The following is a 21,065-nucleotide window of genomic DNA, read 5'->3' as shown; positions in this document are numbered from 1 at the left end:
TTCAAGTGGTTAATAAATATAAGTTGCATGTGATGCATATATTCTGGGAAAGCTGAATGAATTCTTATTCACTGTGGCTAGAACACAGATAAAACAATCAGACCAATTAAAGGGGCTTTATGTAAAAAAATGTTGTAATTTACATGTATTAATCACTTTTTTATTTGCCATGTGTGAAAAATAAAACCAACTCCGTCTCTCTCTGTTGCCTAAAGAAGACTGTAGATGATTTGTTTAAGTTGTTTAATGCTGCTGGACTGTGGATTTCTTTGTGAAGGACTCGGGTCGCTTTTTCCTCTACAGTCAAAAGGATGTGACTTTATGCATATTTTCGAGTGCCTCATCTCTGTGCCAACAGTAGCCAATGTTAGTTTAGAAATGGAGTTGCTAATTGGACTAAACTAACGACCAGCTTCAACAACAACACAGAAGTTCTGCAGAGCCCCTTTAAAAAGTAGAAAATGCAACTCCGACAATGTAAGTACTGTGTGTTGGAGAACTAACAAATAACATCCCCGATACAACTCTGGCTTAAAATTATTAGAGTAATCCTCTGATGAAAGCTGACACCAAAGGGTGAAGTTTAACCTTTAAAAGAAACAAACAAACAACAACAAAAAAAACTGTATTTTATGCATAAAAATGTTCCTTCTTGTCTATTCATGCTGCTTAAAATGCAGACAAAATGTTTTATAAGTCTTTTTCGATCATCATCACAGTCTTTTTTTTGTTTTGTGTTAGGCCCTCTACATCCTGGAAGTGTTGATGGCAGAATAGGTGCTGAAGTCAGAACTCTGACTTCTCTTCTTCTTCTTTGGTCTCTGTGATGGCTGACGGATTTCCAGTGCAGCATAACACACATCTTCAACCTAAGATTTGATATTTGTTTACAATCCTGATCATGTTGTTGTTTAATGCTATGGTGCATTATGTGTTAGTGTTACACCTACCTCATTTGGTTCTGTTTGACGTCTACTTTCAGGATTTTGCTGATCAACATGAGGGCCTTTAGCTGCAGAAATAAATACAGCCTCATGGTTAATGAATTATGTGGATTAATCATTCAGAAAATGTCCGATATTAATATTTCAAGTTTAACAAGTGAGTTACCTTTCTTTCTACAGAGATGATAAGCCACAATAGCGGAGATGAGAGAGGAGAGAACAGCAGAAACTGGACACAGAGAAAAAAGCAGCGTCCAGCACTCACCACATTCTTGTGTACTTGGGCGGGAAGGCTGACAGTGATCAGTCTCACTCGAGTCTGGAAGAAACACAAAGTTGTGTCGATGACCTTCAGTTATTTCTGATCCAACTAACATGTCAGAATGAAAATATGTTTCTTTTTCATTTTGTTCACCATGGTTTATGCGTATGTGGACATAAGAGTGAAGGTTGTTCCATGACCCCAGACATGAACAAACCCAAATAATAACAAGAATAAACACACTCTTGAATTCAAATCTAGTCCAAAGGAGTTCTTGGAAAACTCAAGTTTTCATTAAGCAGGAAAGAAAAAAGAATCCTGCATTGCCATTATTATATCTCCTGCCAAGACCGATGCACAGTGTACTGTTGACCCTGCCTTGTTGATGAGACTATTCTCAACTCTGGTCCCATCAGTATCTCCTCTAAAGTCTACGGAAGCACATTGCATTCACTGGATAAAAAAAAATAGTTGCCTTATCTCGTAATTATGAGAAAAGATCTCGTAATTATGAGATCAGGATCTCGTAATTACGAGAAAAGATCTCGTAATTATGAGAAAAGATCTCGTAATTACGAGATCAGGATCTCGAAATTACGAGAAAAGATCTCGTAATTATGAGAAAAGATCTAGTAATTATGAGATAAGGAAAGGTGCGTCGTTGATTGTGAATAACATTTACAGTAATCGTACTGAAGCCGCTCTGATGAGCGGCTGGTGGTGACTGTGGGTCAGACTGCAGTCTCTCAGTCAGACCCATGAAGCATACGAGGATAAGGATTTTGACAGAGGATTACTTAAATAGTACACAGTAGAAGTACTTAATTATAGTTACACAATAGGGAGTACTTAGTTCAGCAGTATATGAATCTTGGTCTACTAATAGAAAATATGTTTTTTAATAACACATAAAAGTTGGGCGAAATGTCCTTATTCTTTTTCTCTGTTAAGGATTTTGACACAGAATTACTCGAAAAGTACACAGTAAAAGTACTTCATATTATTCATGCAAGTAGTCTAGGAAGTGCTAAATCCAGCAGTTTATGAATCTTGAACTACTTATGGAAACAATGTTTTGTTGTTGTTTTTTCTCATGTCGTCCTTTACTTTGAAATCCGGATACCTTCGTGATACCTTCAGTTCATTACCGGGAGTATTTACTGTAAAAGTATTATCTCATAATTACGAGATCTTTTCTCATAATTACGACATCCGGATCTCGTAATTACGAGATCTTTTCTCATAATTACGACATCCTGATCTCGTAATTACGAGATCTTTTCTCATAATTACGAGATCTTTTCTCAGCATTATAACCAGAGAAAAAAAAAAAGAAATTCCCTAAGTAGCGTATGACATAAGCATAGATATTACAGTATGATGACCCAAACTGCCCCCCCCCCCCGCGCGCCACAATCTCAGAAAATAATGGGGGAAACACTGAAAGTGATATCTATTCTCATTTGAATAAAGTCTCTAGCTGATTAGATTTTCAGCTCACTCCAGCAATAAATGCGATATGCAACCTTTAACCTAAGCCTGTCCTCTCAGATTACAAATGTAAAATTATCCCAAAACTCACAGTGAATAAAAATATGTAAAAGGTGCATGTTTAAGAATGACTTGCAACAACTCTATTACATGACGTCCCAGATTCAACAAAAATATATTATATGATGATACACTGTATTTATACACAACATCTTCACATACAGTGAATGGTGAGTGAGCTCCATTGTGGTTCAGCTTTTTCATCATCGATTTAAGTGCTGTAGTCACAGGATTACAGATATTTCAGGTACAAAGATAATTCAGACCACAATACTTACTGAGTATGATCCTTGTTTTGATGTTGCCATAGCTGTGATCATATTTGGAACCAATATGATCTTTTCCTTCCACTTTTGTATGTTGAGTTCCACAGTAGTAGATCCCCTCATCTGATTCAGTGATGTTCATTATCAGCAGGTCCAAGGAATTAGAGGAAGTGTTGTCCACAAACATAAAACGAGGGGATATCTTCAGGAAAAAACCAGCTTGATTACGTGTAATTTTAAGGATAAGCGGAGGCTGATGATCATGAGAGCAGTTCCTGTACCACACTATGTAAACTCCAGTTGATTTTTTGCAGTCACAGTACAGAGTGATGTTGTCTCCTGGTCGGACTGACACCTCCAACACTGATCCAGTAACCTGATCATGACTGTAAGAAACAACTCCTGGAACACAAACACAATTGTAAAAGCAGTTAGAAATGTGCTCAGTGTTACAGGGTCTCACATTACAGCAGGTGCAACACAACAACACTGAGAATGTAGAAATGAAGGACTCTCAAAATAGAAGAAGAATTGTGATTAAATTCCAAATACTGTATCAAAAGATTTACCTAAAAGAACGACCAGAAACACATGCAGTCCGTCCATATGTGATGATGATGAATGAGAGATAAAGTGAAGCAAACCTTTCTCGCTGATTTCACAACTTGTGCAAACTTTTCCATTAAAGGAAATATAGGTTGTGATTGGCCCGTCAAATGGAACATTTCTTCTGTGGTTGTTTTCTATTGGTGTAAAGCTATGTGAGGTTCTGCTCGTTGATGTTTCCTTTTGTTGTAACATATAATTAGAGGAGGTGTTATCATTTACATGGTAGCATTCTGAAAGAGAGCTACGTAGAGTAATACCTTTGAAGGCGTATATTTGGTCTTGGTTATGCCGTCCACTCTTTAACATTCATGTTGTTGACTTTAAATTGTAAATGTATTGTTACTAATCAGCCTGTTGCCATTTTCAAAGATGTAACAGGCCAGTCTTCAGCTATTGGTGAGACCAAAGTGAGTGACCCTTGTTACCAGTGATAATCACATTGGCTGCAGCTTTTGGCTCATGTGAAGAACTTTTAATCTGCCGAAGTGAACTTCAACCCTAATCTCGTCTCTTAAGACTTTCCTCCCAAGAAAAATGACATCATTGGTTGTTTCAGAAAATACCCAGAGATGGTGATCTGATTTTGTGTTCAACCCAAGAGTTAGCCAATGGTGACTCTATCCATTGGTTTGTGGACTACTGTTTGGGTGCTTTGAGTATGCATTATGGCTGTTGTCATGTTTAAAAGGCAGAAGTGACCTTATTCAGATGAGAGGGTGGAGCTGGGGTGGATATCCTAATTGGATCTAACCAGGGACCCAGGCGACCCCCATGCTGCACGCAGTGATTTTAAGTCAGTGAATTGACACCATTACCACACTGGAACCATACACTAATATAATGATGACTTATTTGAACCTGGCAAGACACATACAGTGATTTCCACTATGCAGCAACAGACAATGCTGAAGTTGGCATCTCAGCTACTTTTTCTCATCCACCTTAAAAGTGGCATACTGCCTATAGGTGGTGTTGTTGAGTTATTTTCAAGCCAGTTCATGAACTGAAAAATGTAATAAATATGGGGGAGATGAAATGACATTGCATTATACAATGACACAATCTGTAATTAGTTTACAATTCTAAGTTTTGATCTTTTTAACTCTAGCTTTTTTTTCTTATATTCTGTGGTCACTGATTTTCAGTTTTGTTTCTATTCCTACCTATTTGCTGTGGATCTACCTACTCAGTATTGAAAAGTCTCAAGAAACCAATACTGCAATAGCAGAGAGAGCACAGGGACAGAAGTCTTGTTAAGTTAAATATGTCTAAATGCTTGACTCATTGATACTTTGTCCAACTGGGGTTTGAGCAGGTTACAATCTAAGGTCTCGACAATTGGCTCAGAAATACCAGAAGTCTAACTGTGCTGTGTATTAATAAATCCATGGCGCTATCTGAGGTGTTGAAGTAGCAGACGGATTTGTAATTGAGCCTTTTTGTCTAAGTTGCACCTGTCTTGACGTGGATAGCTTATATCCTCTAAACTCTTAAATGCTCGCATCTGTACTTAACGGTTGCATTTACAAGATTTCTATTTTCAAGGTTTTTCTACATCATCATTAAAATAAATTGGATATAACGGTCACATTATAGCAGGGGTTCCCAACCACTGAGCTGTGGACCCGTCCAGGGTCTTGGGTTGTTTAATATCAAGCCTTGATAACACGGTAGAAACAAAGGGGACTGATTCTATTGCCATTTATGTGCTGCATTGTGTTTTGTAGTTTATTTACCCGAGAAATGGCAACCTTTTTATTACATACTACAAGGCAAACATTTTCTATTTACATTAAAATATTCAAAAAAACTTCATGAAAGTGTTAAGAATGAAACCATTTTAACTGTAAACCACCCAGGGTTGCACGCAAATTAAAGCTCATGTCTAGTCTGTGTTGGGAAAAAGGTTGGGAATATCATGCTTCTGTTGTAACTAACCGTAGGGTTGCTAACACATGTGCCGGTCTGTTGTGGCAAAAATGAGATTGATTTGTTAGTGCTCAAAGACGATATGTGGCCCTTCTCTACTACGAAAAGCATTGCAAAAACGATACTATAGTCAAGGACTTTCAAAATAAATTTTACTGGGAGTTTGTTCCTCCAGGAATTTTGTTTTTTCTTTTTCAAGAGCCACTTCTGTGTGGTATTTTTGGCAATAGCAGAATCCAGCAGCAATGGTAAATTAAAAGATTAATATAAAGCACTGTGTCATCAGTGTGGACTGCTTTGAGTCTAATGTCCTTTGGCCTTTTTGTGTTACTACTACATATCCACTAGAGGTCAGCAGAGCTTCACCTTGAGATGGTGTTTCTAACTATTTAGAGACTATTCTCCCTTTTTCAGAGTGAAACTCTGTTGTGTTTTCCAATACACTCATCCTCACTAAAAGTGTATATGAATATGTGTAAAAGATCAGGTCAAATATTTTTTTTCTCATCCAAAAAACCACAACACAAAGTTATTTTTATATATTGTAAGTACCATTGCCCCTGTGCAGGAAACCACACTCTGCATCTGTCTGCAAACAAATCACACTCAAATGAAATGAAACCTAAGTTCATTTTATTGATCTCACGGGGTTAGAATGTGGTCAGTGATTTGACGTAGACTTTGAAATAAGGTGCACATCAAAACGAAGCAAAGGTGGCTGCAGAGCTGCTGAACACTGAACAGGGTTTGCTCAACTGAATCTACATTTTTAAAAATGTCCAACCAAATTAAGAACAATGTTTAAAATATGTTTGTTAAATCAAACCCAATTCCACAAACACCTTCAGCCACTGGCAGCTTCAGCCTGTTTGCATGTTAAAGTGAAACTCTTGCCAAAATGCAACCTAGGCTTTTTTTGTGAATGTATATGAGTCAAACCTTCGTGTAAAAGCATAATTATGATGAATGAGGCACTTTTAAGATTTACTGTATTTTCGTTTTCGGGTCAGACTAATTTTAAATGGAATGCTGGGGCACTTGAGCAATAGCATCAAAATCGCTATTTTTAAAACAATAAGAACTATCAACACAACATGAAACTTTGCTCGTAGTATCACCAGGGTCTCTACATATAAACACAAGCATTGAGAACATTGTTTGTGTACACAGAGTTTACTAAAAAGAAAGTTTTTGAACAACTCACCTTAGCATTAGCTTGTTCCGCTCGCTTTCGTCATGGCAGCCGGGAAGTATCGATCTCAGAATGCAATGTAACTTTGAGGACAGTTAAGGTGGACCGCTACTGTCTTCCACCAACTAACAACTATCCACGCGATATCTCAAGTGACCTTTCCAGCTTTTGATTTTAGTATTGTTATTTATATGAGGCTCCTTTTTCAACTACAACGTCAATAATGTAATGACAAAACAATGAATTATCCGTGTATTTATATGGAACTAGAGCTTTAGGAGCGGTCCACCTTAACTGTCCTCCATGTTTAGTCGCATTCTGAGATCGACACTTCTTGGCTGTCATGACAAGCTACTGCTAAGGTGAACTGTTCAAAAACGTTCTTTTTAGCAAACTCTGTGTACACAAACAATGGGCCTCATTCATGAACCGTTCTTACGAACAAATTTGTTCTTAATCCCACTTACGAAGATTTTACTAAGATTGTGGCATTCATGAATTTTTTCTTATCTAGGATTTTTTCTTAGGCAAGAACAAATCCTACGAACACTCAGGAGTACTCTTACGCATATTTCAGTGCCGAAATGTTGGCATGGTTGTGTTTTCTTCTCTTGTGTAGTTCAATAAAATGCAATATTACAGTAATAATTATGTCATATTTTTGGTAATTTACAAAGAATTTAAATTCTAAAATAAATTAAATGTGCCAAAGATTTAAGATAAATCAAGTAAATTGGAAACATGCCATCAATTAGTAACCCCCCCACCCTATTTATACGTGGCATTTCTCCATCCAAGGCCCGCAAAACAATGGCATATATATTGCTCGTGCGGCTTTCATTAATGTAAGAACACAGCTGCGAACAATTCTGAGGCTTACGAACGAGTTGGTGAATCTGACGTAGGGTTTTCTTAAGGAAACTCTTAAGAACAACTTAAGAAAGAATCTAAGAAGATTCTTAAGAAGATATTGGTGAATGAGGCCCAATGTTCTCAGTGCTCGTGTTCATGTGTACAGACCCTGGTGATACTACAAGCAAAGTTTCATGTTGTGTCGAGCCTACTTAGTTTTTAAAAAATAGCGATTTTGATGCTATCGTAAAAGTGCCCCAGCACTCCATTCAAAATAAGCTTGACCCAAAAACGAAAATACTGTAAATCATAAAAGTGCCTCTTTTGTCGTAATTATACTTTTACACGAAGGTTTGACTCATATACATTCACAAAAAAAGCCTAGGTTGCATTTTGGCAAGAGTTTCACTTTAAGCTCTGCAAGTGCATGAGGGGCTGTTTGTCACTGTGGGTTTCCTGTAAGCCTTACTGATCATACCTGGAATTGTATCGGACTACTGGCCACAGATTCTGATCTTGCGGATAACTTGAGATAAAAACAGGAAATTGCCTGCAAACAGCTTTTGTGTCTTGTTACAGAGACATAATCATCATTGCCATTATGAGATCTTACAGATCGATTTTAATCAAGAATCTGAACCTGACACTTTTTGCAATCAGCCACATCAGACTATTTTTGTATAGAGAGGTTAATGTGTACATCTGATCAATTTATACAAATTTTTTTAAAGTGGGGATTGTGAAGAACGAAATAATGAAGGAAGGAATTCAGTCACTGTGAATATTGTTTCATAAATGGAAGAATGGATACACAGTGGTTCATGCATCTAATGGCAAAAATCCAAAACAACTGTATTAGAAATTAAATGGGTAGACATTAATGAACAAATATTTTCAGCTTTCTTTAGCAAGAAAGTAAAAGACATCAACTCCTCATTTACTCCTATGCCCATCCAGAAAGCACCTCTCCCAACCCTCACCTCTGATGGCCTTACCTGCTTCAGCCTTCTCTGCTCTGAATATGTTTACACACTAGTTACGTCTAACTGTTCCACCACCCTTAACCTGATTGCCTCCTCCCTTCTCCAAGACATCTCACATGACATCTTGCCATTCATCACCTCCTTTAATGCCTTATTCCAGCTTCTTTCAAGAGAGCTATAGTAAAGCCACTCCTAAAGAAACCCACCCTAGACTCAGCTGACATCCAAAACTAAAGACCCATATCTCTTCTTTCATTCCTCTCTAAAACCTTGGAATACATTGTCTACAACCATCTATCATCCTGTCTTTCACAAAACAACCTCCTTGACCCTAATCAGTCAGGCTTCAGGACTGTTCAATCCACTCAGACGGCCCTCCTCACAGTGACCACGTCCTTCTGTACCGTCTTGTCCCGCTCATCCTTCCTCATTCTTCTTGACCTATCTTCTGCGTTTGACACAGTCAACCACCAAATCCTCCTCTCCACTCTGACAGAACTTGGCATCGCTAACTTTGATCTAACCTGATTCACATCATACCTGACAAATCGCACCATTCAGGTCATTTGGAATGCCTCCCTGTCAGAACCCTGCTTTCTGGAAACTAGTCTTCTTCAAAGCTCAGAACTAGGACCACTAAGATTGTCTTACCACTGTTATGCAGACAACACCCAACTGTTCCTCTCTTTTCCCCCCTCCTCCCAACCCTCGCGTTGCTAGGCACATCTAGAAATGTCTGGCAGACATCTCTGCTTGGATAACTGCGCATCACCTCAAGCTCAACCGTCATAAAACTGAACTCCTCTTCATCCCGGGTAAAGACTGCCCTCGCATGGACTTGTCAGTCAACGTCGAGGACGTAACAGTATTGCCTTCATAGACTGTGAGGAACCTGGCCGTAATCCTCGACAACAGACTGTCCTGCACCCGCAACATCACTGCTGTGGTCCAATCCTGCAGATTTGCCATCTACAACATCTGCATGATCTGGTCTTTTTTCAAAAAACACAACTCCTGGTTCTACTGGCTTCCTGTTGTGGCCTGCATCCAATTCAAGACAATGTTGTTGGTTTTCAAGGCCGTCTAAGTACCTGCACCCCTCTACCTCCAAACACTACTCAGACGACACGCCCCAGCACGAGCACTTTGCTCTATTACATCAGCTGGTCAGCTGGTACCGCCATCGCTGAGAGCAAACAAAGGTCGCTCAGCAAAGTCACGACTCTTCTCTGTTCTTGCGCCTCAGTGGTGGAACGAACTACCGACGAATGTCAAAACAGCGGAGTCACTTGCCAACTTCTACAAAAGACTCGAGACTCACTTGTTCAGACTTCACCCCGACACTGCATAGCATGACTCTTTTCCATCGGAAATAGAATACGGAGCACACTGAGACAAAGCTCAACATGCCTTGTTGACAGAGTAAATATTAAAATTTTCTTGATATATCAATACTGTACCTTGTTTAGTCGGTAGCTAATCACTTCCTGACAGCGCTGAAGCTAAGAATAAAATTCTTTGTCATCCTTTTACTTACAGACTTGTGCACCAATTCCTCATAACTTTCTGAATAATACCAATGTAAAACAGGTAAACATAATTTAATTTATTATACAATTTATTATGTGAAATTGTTTGGTTACACATGCTCCAAGTATAACTCAATTCATAAGTGTTCATCTTCTTTGTTTTCTGGCAGAACAACACACAAGATCTAACATTTTAAGTCTAAAACAATGATTACGTACTGATTATAACATGAATAGTATGGTTTGTTATAATTCACTCCAAGTCTGTTTAAATTTGACACATGATTGTTTTTTAGACAGAAGGATGCTTAGAAAGAGATTACTAACACTGGCGCCTGTGTATACAAGCACACTAAAGCTCAGCACATGTACACACAGTACGTATTCTATGTTGTGGACAGAGATTTGACCAAGAGTCAGAAATACGTACATCCAAATGTAGCTGAGGCTGTAGCAGAGGTGCTATATTCTGATGGAAGACTATGACACCTTCTGACACTTTCTCAAGTGACTCTGAACAATGAAACTGTGCACTGACCTACAGCTTCAGTCTGTTTGAATGTCAAGCTCTGTGATGGTGGGGCTGTTCGTCAGTGTGGGTTTCCTGTGAGCTGCTGACAAGGTGCCACATGATGTGGCCGAGGTGGGCTTTATTGTTAACACTCTTTTGTCATGTAACTTCTTGGAAACAGAAGTTGGGCTTTACATAAATGAGCTAAGGACAAACATTAAACTGTAGCCATCTTGGATTCTGTATAGTATGATTACTTTGAGTTTCATTCTTTGCTGCAGCTCCAACAGAACAAATACTAAGTTGTATCAAACTTTACTCATGAAGGGGATGGGGCTGATGGCTAACTCAAGATAAGAACAGGAAATTGCCTGAAAACATTGATCTCATCATGTCTTGCTACCGACAAGCAGCCATCACAATGGTTATGAAATGTTACGGATCGCTTTCAATCAAAAAAGGTGAAGCTGAAGCTGAATTGTAATCAACAACAATAAACTGGTCGTCTATTTGGAGGTTTTTTTTTGTTGTTTTTTTTTTTAACAGAACATCCATCTTAATCTTTGATTTAATTGGTTTAAGAACATAATTTGCATGTGATGCATATATTCTGGGAAAGCTGAATGAATTCATATCCACTGTGGCCCATGACAGAGCATGGATAGAACAATCCGACCAATTAAAGGGGCTTTATGTCACAATTTGTCGTAATTTACATGTATTGATGACTTTTTTATTTGCCATGTGTGAGCGGACTGAAATGTCATGTTGCCTATAGAAGCCTGTAGATGTTAAAGTTGTTTAATGCTGCTGGACTGTGGATTTCTTTGTTAAGGACTTGGGTCGCCTTTTCCTCGACAGTCAAAAGGATATGACTTTATGCATATTTTCGAGTGCCTCGTCTGGACTTGCTAAGAAGACTAAACTAATGACTAGCGTCAAGAACAACACAGAAGTTCTGCAGAGCACCTTTAAAGAGTAGAAAATGCAGTTCCAACATTGTAAATACTGTGTTTTAGAAAAGTAACAATTAAAACATCCTGATACAAGTCTTTCTTACACCAATCATATTGACCCTCTGATGAGAGCTTACACTTAAGGGTAAAGTTTAACCTTTAAAAGAAAACACCAGTGCTTTTTACCTTGAAACAAACAAACAACAACAAAAAAACTGTATTTTATGCATTAAAATGTTCCTTCTTGTCTATTCATGCTGTTTAAAATGCAGACAAAATGTTTTATAAGTCTTTATCAATCATCATCACACTCTTTTTTTGTTTTGTGTTAGGCCCTCTACATCCTGGAAGTGTTGATGGCAGAATAGGTGCTGAAGTCAGAACTCTGACCTCTCTTCTTCTTCTTTGGTCTCTGTGATGGCTGACGGATTTCCAGTGCAGCGTAACACACATCTTCAACCTAAGATTTGATATATGTTTACAATCCTGATCACGTTGTTATTTAATGCCATGGTACATTATGTTCTACCGTTACACCTACCTCATTTGGTTCTGTTTGACATCTACTTTCAGGTTTTTGCTCATCAACTTGAGGGCATTCAGCTGCAGAAATAAATACAGTCTCATGGTTAATGAATTATATGGATTCATTATTCAGAAAATGTCTGATATTAATATTTCAAGTTTAAAAACTGAGTTACCTTTCTTCCTATAGAGATGATAAACCCCAAGAGTGGAGATGAGAGAGGAAAGAACAGCAGAAACTGGACACAGAGAAAACAGCAGTGTCCAGCACTCACCACAGTCTTGTGTACTCGGGCGGGAAGGCTGACAGTGATCAGTCTCACTCGAGTCTGGAAGAAACACAAAGTTTTGTCGAATGAGCTTCAGTTATTTCTGATCTAACTAACATGTCAGAATGAAAAAATCTTTTTTTTTTCATTTTGTTCAACATGGTTGTATGTGTATGTGGGCATAAAAGTGATAGTTGTTCCATGACCCCAGACACCAACAAACCCACATATTAACAAGAATAAACACACTCTTGAATTAAAATCTAGTCCAAAGGAGTTCTTGGAAAACTCAAGTTTTCAATAAGCAGGAAAGAAAAAAGAATCCTGCAATGCCATTATTATATCTCCTGCCAAGACCGATGCACAGTGTACTGTTGACCCTGCCTTGTTGATAAGACTATTCTCAACTTTGGTCCCACCAGTATCTCCTCTAAAGTGATATCTATTCTCATTTGAATAAAGTCTCTGGCTTATTAGATTTCAGCTCACTCTAGCAATAAGTGCAATATGCAGCCTTTAACCCCGTTTGAGCCTGTCCTCTCAGATTACAAATGTAAAATGATCCCAAAACTCACTGTGAATAAAAATACATAAAAGGTGCATGTTTAAGAATGACTTGCAACAACTCGATTACATGACCTCCCAGATATGACAAAAATGTATTATATGATAATACACTGTGTTCGTGCACAACATCGTCACATACAGTGAATGGTGAGTGAGCTTCGTTGTGGTTCAGCTTTTTCATCATCAGTAAAAGTGCACAATATCTGGGCTTTTTACTGAATGAGTTTAGTCACAGGATTAAAGTTATTTGAGGTACAAAGATAATTCAGACCACAATACTTACTGAGTATGATCTTTGCTGTGATGTTGCCATATCTGTAATCAGTTTTGGAACCAATGTGATCTCTTTCCTCCACTTTTGTATGTTCGGTTCCACAGTAGTAGATCCCCTCATCTGATTCAGTGATGTTCATGATGAGCAGGTCATAGGAGTTAGAGGAAGTGTTGTCCACAAAGTTAAAACGAGGGTAAATCTTCTGGACACTACCAGTTTTAAAATCTCTCATTTTAATGATAAACGGAGGCTGATTCTCATGAGAGCAGTTCCTGTACCACACTATGTAAACTCCAGTTGATTTTTTGCAGTCACAGTACAGAGTGATGTTGTCTCCTGGACGGACTGACACCTCCAACACTGATCCAGTGACCTGATCATGACTGTAAGAAACAACTCCTGGAACACAAACACAATCGTAAAAGCAGTTAGAAATGTGCTCAGTGTTACAGGGTCTTACATTACAGCAGGTGCAACACAACAACATTGAGAATGTAGGAATGAATTACTGTCAAAGTGGAACCTAATAACTTTGATTAAAGCGTTAAAACATTTTATCAAAAGATTTACCTAAGAGAACGACCAGAACCATGTGCAGCCCGTCCATATGTGATGATGAGGAATGAGAGATAAAGTGAAGCAAACCTTTCTCGCTGATTTCACAACTTGTGCAAACTTTTCCATTAAAGGAAATATAGGCGGCGATTGGCCCGTCAAATGGAACATTTCTTCTGTGGTTGTTTTCTATTGGTGTAAAGCTATGTGACATTCTGCTCGTTGATGTTTCCTTTTGATGTAACATATAATTAGAGGAGGTGTTATCATTTACATGGTAGCGTTCTGAAAGAGAGCTGAAGGACCTAGAGTATATTTGGTCTTGGTTATAAGATCCACTCTTTAACATTCATGTTGTTGGACTTGAAAGTGTAAATGTATTGTTACCATGCAGCTTGTTGCCATTTTCAAAGAGTCACATCGGCTGTAGCTTTTAATTCCTACAAGTAATCATATTAGAATAAGTATATCATCAATACTTGCCAGAACATCCTGTGTATGGTTCATGTGTAGATTGTTTGATCTGCCAAAGTGAACTTCAACCCTGTCTTCGCTAGAGACTTTCCTCCCAAAACATTACATCATTTGCTTTTTAAGAAAATGTCCCAAGACACCAAAAGTTGGAATTCTGGAGATCTGATTTTGTGTTCAACCCAAGATTTAACCCACTGTGACAGTAGTGACCTTATTCAGAGGAGAGGGTGGGGCTGGGATTGATATCCCAATTGGATCTAACCAGTGATCCAGGGCACCCCATGGTAGCACCTCGTTAATCACAAGGTAACCACGCCAGAAAGCATACCCTGCTTTACTTATTTTACTCTGTATGGGACCACAAGTTACGAAATTAATATTTTGGACAAAAACAAATTGTTATTTTGAAATTCGTCTATGAATCTGATACCAAAAACAAATAACAGTTAGTTTTTTTTTATACTTCAATTTTCTGCAGGGAAATGAAAAAACATGCCATGAGCCAAAGTTGATTTTGATGTTTAGTTTATATTTCAAACAAAATCACGCAGTAATTTAAGTCAGTGAATTAACCACACTGGGACCATATGCTAATATAATAATGAATAATTTAAAACTGGCAAGACACATGCAGAGATTTCCACTACACCGCAACAGATGACACTGAAGTAAGCGACACAGCTTCTTATTGGAATTTTCCAGTCTACCTTAAAAGTGGCATACTGCCTATAGATGGTGTTATTCAGTCATTTTCAAGCCAGTTCATGAACTGAGAAAATGAATGAATAGAATTTAATGAATATGAGGGAGAAGAAATGACAATGAATTATACAATTACATGGGCTGTAATTAATCCTAAGTTTTGATCATTTAAGTCTAGCATTTTTTTCTTATTGTCCTTGTTCATGGTGAACTAATTTTGAGTCTTATTTCTATTCCTACTTATTTGCTGTGGATCTACCAGCTCAGTATTAAAAAGTCTCAAGAAACAAATACTCCAATATGACAGGGGACATCCCAGGGTTATGATTATTTCGTTTGCTATCAGATTCATATGTGCACAAAGAAAAAACAAATCGTTTTTTTCACTTTCCCATTTTGGTGTCCCATTTGAATATTAAAACAACGAATGATACACGGATTAAGGAGGGTTATTTCCTCATGAACTTATATGTAATTTGAGTTCATATTGATACCAGCAATCGCCCCCTGCTGGTCATTTGAAAGAATGCAGATTTAAGGCACTTCCACTAGACAATACTCCAGTTTCCACTGGCTGCGCATGTGTCGGCAGTGTCCCAAAAGCAGCTCTTCGCTGTGCTCCTCGAAGTATCCACCCCGAGTGTATTTTTGACAGAAGTGGACTGCAGCTGCGCCACCGAATACTTTGAGCCAGACAGGAAGTCAGACAGTGAAATGACATAGTGCATCCAGTCTATAGCTAAAACAAAACACCCACTGACATAGATAAATAACAAAAATATTCAAATACTTAAGAGTATTCACCCATGGTAGACGCACACAAATCAAGGAAAAAAATTAACATAATCTGAGCAAGTCATCAAAATTGGGCGTGATGCGCCAGTTCTGAAACGCTCCCAGGCAGGAACAAAACAGCATCGGACACGCCAGGTGAGAGAGACATTGGGATCAAGCGGTTAAAAAAATCACCCACCCACATACACCCACTGATGTTTTTCAAACAATACTTACCACAGTTCAGTGTTTTGCTGTCTTCTGTGGTAACACTACATTATACATAGCACATGACATTGTTTCCAGGTCAGCCTGCTGCCACAATTTGAGAAACTGACACACTTTACAGACCTCAGTGACTACAGATCACCTACATCGACCATGAACAAACATTGTACTCCCCATTGAACTCTGCAAATACATTCAACAAGGATCTTCACACAATTTCAATAATTGATTATAATATATTATTCCCTTCTTTGGAAGGGCCAAATCAGATCTTCATCTGAAATCCACAATGACAACCTGTGATTACATAGAGGTTGTTAACCTCCATTCAGAGGTTTTGCTGAGTTTGTGTGGAAATGTTTCAGGTTAAAGGATCAAAGTTTGCAACCAGATAGATTTAAGGTATAATCATGTATATAGCTGAAGAGCTTGTTGTTGTGTCAATCAATCATACTGAATACTGGCCACTTACTGTGCTTTGAAAATTGATGGCAGGTGCCTGTATTTTTATGTCATGATAGAGTCCTGACAAAATCAACTCATTTTTAAAACACAGAAAAGTCATATTTAAATAATTGCACACAAATTACCACTTGGATTATGTCATTTATCAATATAATGAGTGTTTTAATCAATATATTTGCCAAGTCACAAAATGTTCATACTGAAAATATCTGAAAAACCTTCACTTAAACATCCTATTTAATGTGTTACAAAAGTCCCTACAGCTAAATCACAGCTATCATGCGTATGAATATGTTATTTCCTAATGCGCCGCACTTTAAATGTCATAAGAGCTACACTGTAATCAGGTGTATTGAGCTGTTTGTTGTCATAAACACTTGTAAATCATAAATATATGGGAATCCTTATCCTCTTTACTATATATCCCCTATGTGAGCATAACAACAAAGAGCATATTAAAAAGGCAACCCTGCCTTGTGTTTTGTACATTTGACTACCCTCCCTGACCCGTGTGGTACAAGATTGACAGAAATTACATTACAATAAACCAATAAAGGTGCAGCATGTGCAATACGTGTTATAATGTGATTATGCAGTCCTACCAGATTGCCTCTTTCACTTTACAGCAATTGTTTTTTGATTGACTAAATTCTCAGTCCACAGCCTCACTGTTGTATCTTTCAGTCTATTCTGAACTAGCGATCTACATCAGTGGCTGTGATTCAAATACATCCGCTGACCAAACATTGAGGCCTCACAAAACTGGGACACACGGATGACACTATTGGCCACACTCCAAACACAAACGCCTTTAATGAAGCTCTGTGTTGACATAATAGACAACTGGGTATATGGATTCACAAAGTCAATGTTTTGCAGTTGGACATGAAAACACACCAGAAATATTTTACCAACATCTTTCATGGATCTGAAAACCAAGGCTGCCAAGGCCAAAGCAATTGACTTGGCAGCTTAGTTACCAGATTGGCAGACCATTTTTGGATTACACCTGGTCCCCCTGCAATAACGGATGGTGAAATACATGATAAATGGACCAGATCAAATCCTGAATGTGTCCTATTTCCTCTTTAAAACACAATGCCCTCAACTGCCTGCTGGGAACATGAAAAAAAATTATTTGGTTTAGTTCATCTTTTAAATGAAAATAGTCATCAAGCCAGCTGTATAACGTCTGCCCTCAGACACACTCCACTATGATCACACTGTTGGTGTTCTGCTCACAGCCTTATCTAAAACTAAAATAATATGTGGATATCTGAATGGGAGCTGAAAGTGTGACTGTTCCTTGACTAACATTAAGGTTTTAGTATCATGCAGAGTTTGTTTCCAAAAAAATGAGACTTGAACTGCAGTCCAAGGGGAGTGGTAAACAGAAATGGTGTGTGACAGAGTGGCGCCTGAAGACTTATTAGACGCTGATTAAAATGAACTAAACTGGGCTTAAAAATTAACACAACTAAAATGCAAGACAGGCTGGAAAGAAAGCTTTTCAAGACTGCTTATTTCTCAGTGTCAGTGTGTGTCTTGGGTCTGGCTGTGTGTTTCTGCAAGTTCATGTGCATTTATTTTCACAATACTGTTGCTATGCGTGCTGGCACAGATGTTATCCAGAGGATTTTCAGCTTTACTGTTTTCAGCTCAAGCCCCTCTGCAGCGTTGAGGGAGGGGCCGGGGCCAGCAGAAACCACAACTGTTTCCATCCACTTGTCAAACGTCAACTGCTTGATCACCCACAGCAGCCCTGTGTTAGTGTGTGTATGCGCACATGTATGAATGTGTCTGTGTTTTTGCATTTGCTGCTACAACAACACAGGAAACGGTGAACTCTGGCCTTCAAGGTTGTGTAAACATGCATTGTGTTTGAAACATGTAGGTCTTTACCAATAGAATTGCTGTCTTTTCATAGTAGGTTAATAATATTGGTTTTGCCGTTGTGCATTCTATTTATTTATTTTATTTGACCTTTATTTAACCAGGATGGTCTCTTGAGACTGCAGTCATTTTTTGAGAGTCTCTGTTTAAATGCTGGTTCATTATATAATTGTGCTGCCATTTTGTCAGAAGCAATAAATTAGGAAAGCAAAAGAAAGATCATTAGTAGCACACAATTTCCTTATTAAGCTATTCATTGAAGTATGGAAAACAAAGCATCTGTCCATTTCTGTCATTAGAAAAAGCATGTATAGTGATGTTTCAAAGCATTTGAGGTCACTAGTGCCTGTGGTTTCATTTTTTTGAAACAAAAAAAAATGGAGCCACCCACATGAGGGCTCTTTAACAGTACCAATCTCCATAAGAAGTCTCGCCAGACAAGAGTAGGGAGTCCTGAGATGACAGGTTTTAGTTGCTAGTGTAGTGACATTCGAGTTGAGATGTTAGGGAAGGTGCTAAGGGACACTCTTATAAATGCAGAAGTAACGGAGGTGGACTTGTCTGTGTATCTAAAGTAGAAATAGACAAATTTCCCCTTTAGTGTTTTTCCAAGTGGTTTTATTGTTGGTGCAGCTCAGAGTAGCAGCTGTCAATAAGACAGGACAAAATGTGAGTTTACTCATTCGTTTAGTCTAAAATATAGATATGACAGCAGATGATGCCAGGCTGCCAGCCTGTCTTGATTGCCAGCCAGCCTTCATTTTCCCAGGAGATTTCATGACAAACAAAATTGCAACATGAAAGCAATGTTCATTTAGAACTAATCCAAATGTCGATAGTGTCATTATTCAGTAGCCTTTAGCTTGTGCAGACAACATTTACTCCATAATCACAATGTAAAAGCAAAAAAACTTAATGGTTAATGTGAAGCTAAAGGACTAACTGTCACCCATTAGGAAACAAAGGTTTTAAAAGCCTTAGGTTCTGTGCATGCTCTTTGATTTTTGAACTGCTTGTGTTTTACATGTGTACCTTCATGTGCAGAGCATTAGTCAATATGCAGGTAGGACTTGTGTATCTGTCTTTGTGAAAGTAGGATTTCTGGAAAAAAGCTGCATTTCTATTTTTGCTCACCGACTCACTTTTATGTGGAAATGAGGTGTGTGTGTGTGTACGTGTGTGTGCAAATATATGTGTGAGCTTGTGTGTGTAATCTGTGCATTTGTCTGTACACAGTTCCTGTGTGTAGAATACCTGAACGGATGTTTATATCCCCAATGACATACACAAGGTCAGCAGTATCCCGCACTAAAGCAGCTGCTAATGTAACTTCAACTGCCTGCTCTCAAGCTTGTGTTTCCTAACAGTGTCACTAGATGGCGATGTGACTGTTTATTGAGGCCATTAAAGAGAAACGGCCTGTTTAGTGCCTCTGTTAAGGACTCGTGTTCATCTCCATTTAGCAGTGTTATTTGTAGCCCTTATAGCCATTAGTGTATATTAATTATATTTGAGTGGTCAAAATTTGCTTTGTGCAGCTAATACTAGTATTTTGAGAAGGTATAAAAAACGTTGTTCTTTGTTGATTTTACTACATTATGGCAAAGTAAAAGGAAAAAAAATCAGGCTTAATTACAGCCTTTACTTTGTATTTTTTACTCTGTGATTACACACTTAAGCATCTATTGTTTTGTGAATACAGTGAAAATTCACAGTTTTAGCACTTGCAGTAAAATTATAAACACATCAAACACACGTATCTAAATGCAAATATTCACCCCTGCAGTTAATCGCAGACTTGAAACCAGCATCCCATAATCTGTGATGAAAAGACATAAGCAATTACTGACAATATGGTGACCTTGAAACACAGAGAAAGAATATATCTTGGGTTATAATGACATGTTAGTGAACATTATGACATACTTTCATGAATGAAACATCCCTGCAATTTCAAGTTTAAATCGTCACATTTTTGCAGATTCTTTTTGAAGTGTTGACTCGAAGGGCTCCAAAGAGTAACAAAAGAAGCAGAACACCTTACAATACAAGATAATCAACATCACATCCATCAGCCTTAGAAACAACTATAGGTGTGAATAGGCCTTTTTCACAGCAGACATCGTGGCTAGTCACAGCACGAAAAGCACAGGAGAAACAAATTTTGCTCACAATGGCTAAATTCTATCAAGTGTTCCTGTAATTCATGCCAGCACCCCAGCATGCAGAATACCGGGACCCTGAAACAAGCTCACCTCAATGGTCTGCATTTTTTTTTTTTTTGGATGCAGCAGTGTTTTTAAGTGTTATTAATTGCACCTGTGCTTTTTCTGCAATGACAAGCCAAAGTGTTTCCGAAAATGTCTATTATGACAGGAGCAAAGGATGAAGTCAGGCCACATTATTATAGAGCAACAGTGTCTGCGTAGGGGGTCGGGGCAGGATGATTGAGAGGGGTCTAATTGCAGTCCTCCCTCATGATGTCCTTTGGTCTGTGAGCCAGTGGGGTTTGGGGGTTCCATTGCATGAAGTAGGGTCCATTTGAACCCAAATCATCTTTTCCTAAACCTAACCAATCTGTTGCCTAAATTGTAGTGTTTTGTTGGCTGATTGGTCATGTTACTTTTAAATAGTAATTAGTTTTAGTTACTAGTTACTTCTCCCAAAAAGTAACTGAGTTAGCAACGGAATTACTCCAATATAAAAGTAATTAGTTACCAGGAAAAGTAACTCTTGCGTTACTTTCTTTTCTTCC

The 21,065-nt window shown here is 38.2% G+C and overlaps 1 protein-coding gene across 1 annotated transcript; it reads right to left on the bottom strand.

The window, feature by feature from the left end:
* Positions 1–11,584: 11,584 nt before the first annotated feature.
* Positions 11,585–13,829, bottom strand: LOC115579803 (uncharacterized). Its single transcript, XM_030413487.1, has 5 exons — positions 13,790–13,829; positions 13,229–13,618; positions 12,286–12,438; positions 12,126–12,187; positions 11,585–12,044 (listed from the first exon to the last, which is right to left on the bottom strand). The coding sequence occupies exons 1-5, from the start codon at positions 13,824–13,826 to the stop codon at positions 11,922–11,924; spliced, it is 765 nt and encodes a 254-aa protein (XP_030269347.1). The 5' UTR covers positions 13,827–13,829; the 3' UTR covers positions 11,585–11,921.
* Positions 13,830–21,065: the final 7,236 nt, after the last annotated feature.

Source organism: Sparus aurata, chromosome 1 (assembly GCF_900880675.1).
Source record: "Sparus aurata chromosome 1, fSpaAur1.1, whole genome shotgun sequence".
NCBI classification, from domain to species: Eukaryota; Metazoa; Chordata; class Actinopteri; order Spariformes; family Sparidae; genus Sparus; species Sparus aurata.
This window is presented reverse-complemented; position numbering and strand designations above follow the sequence as displayed.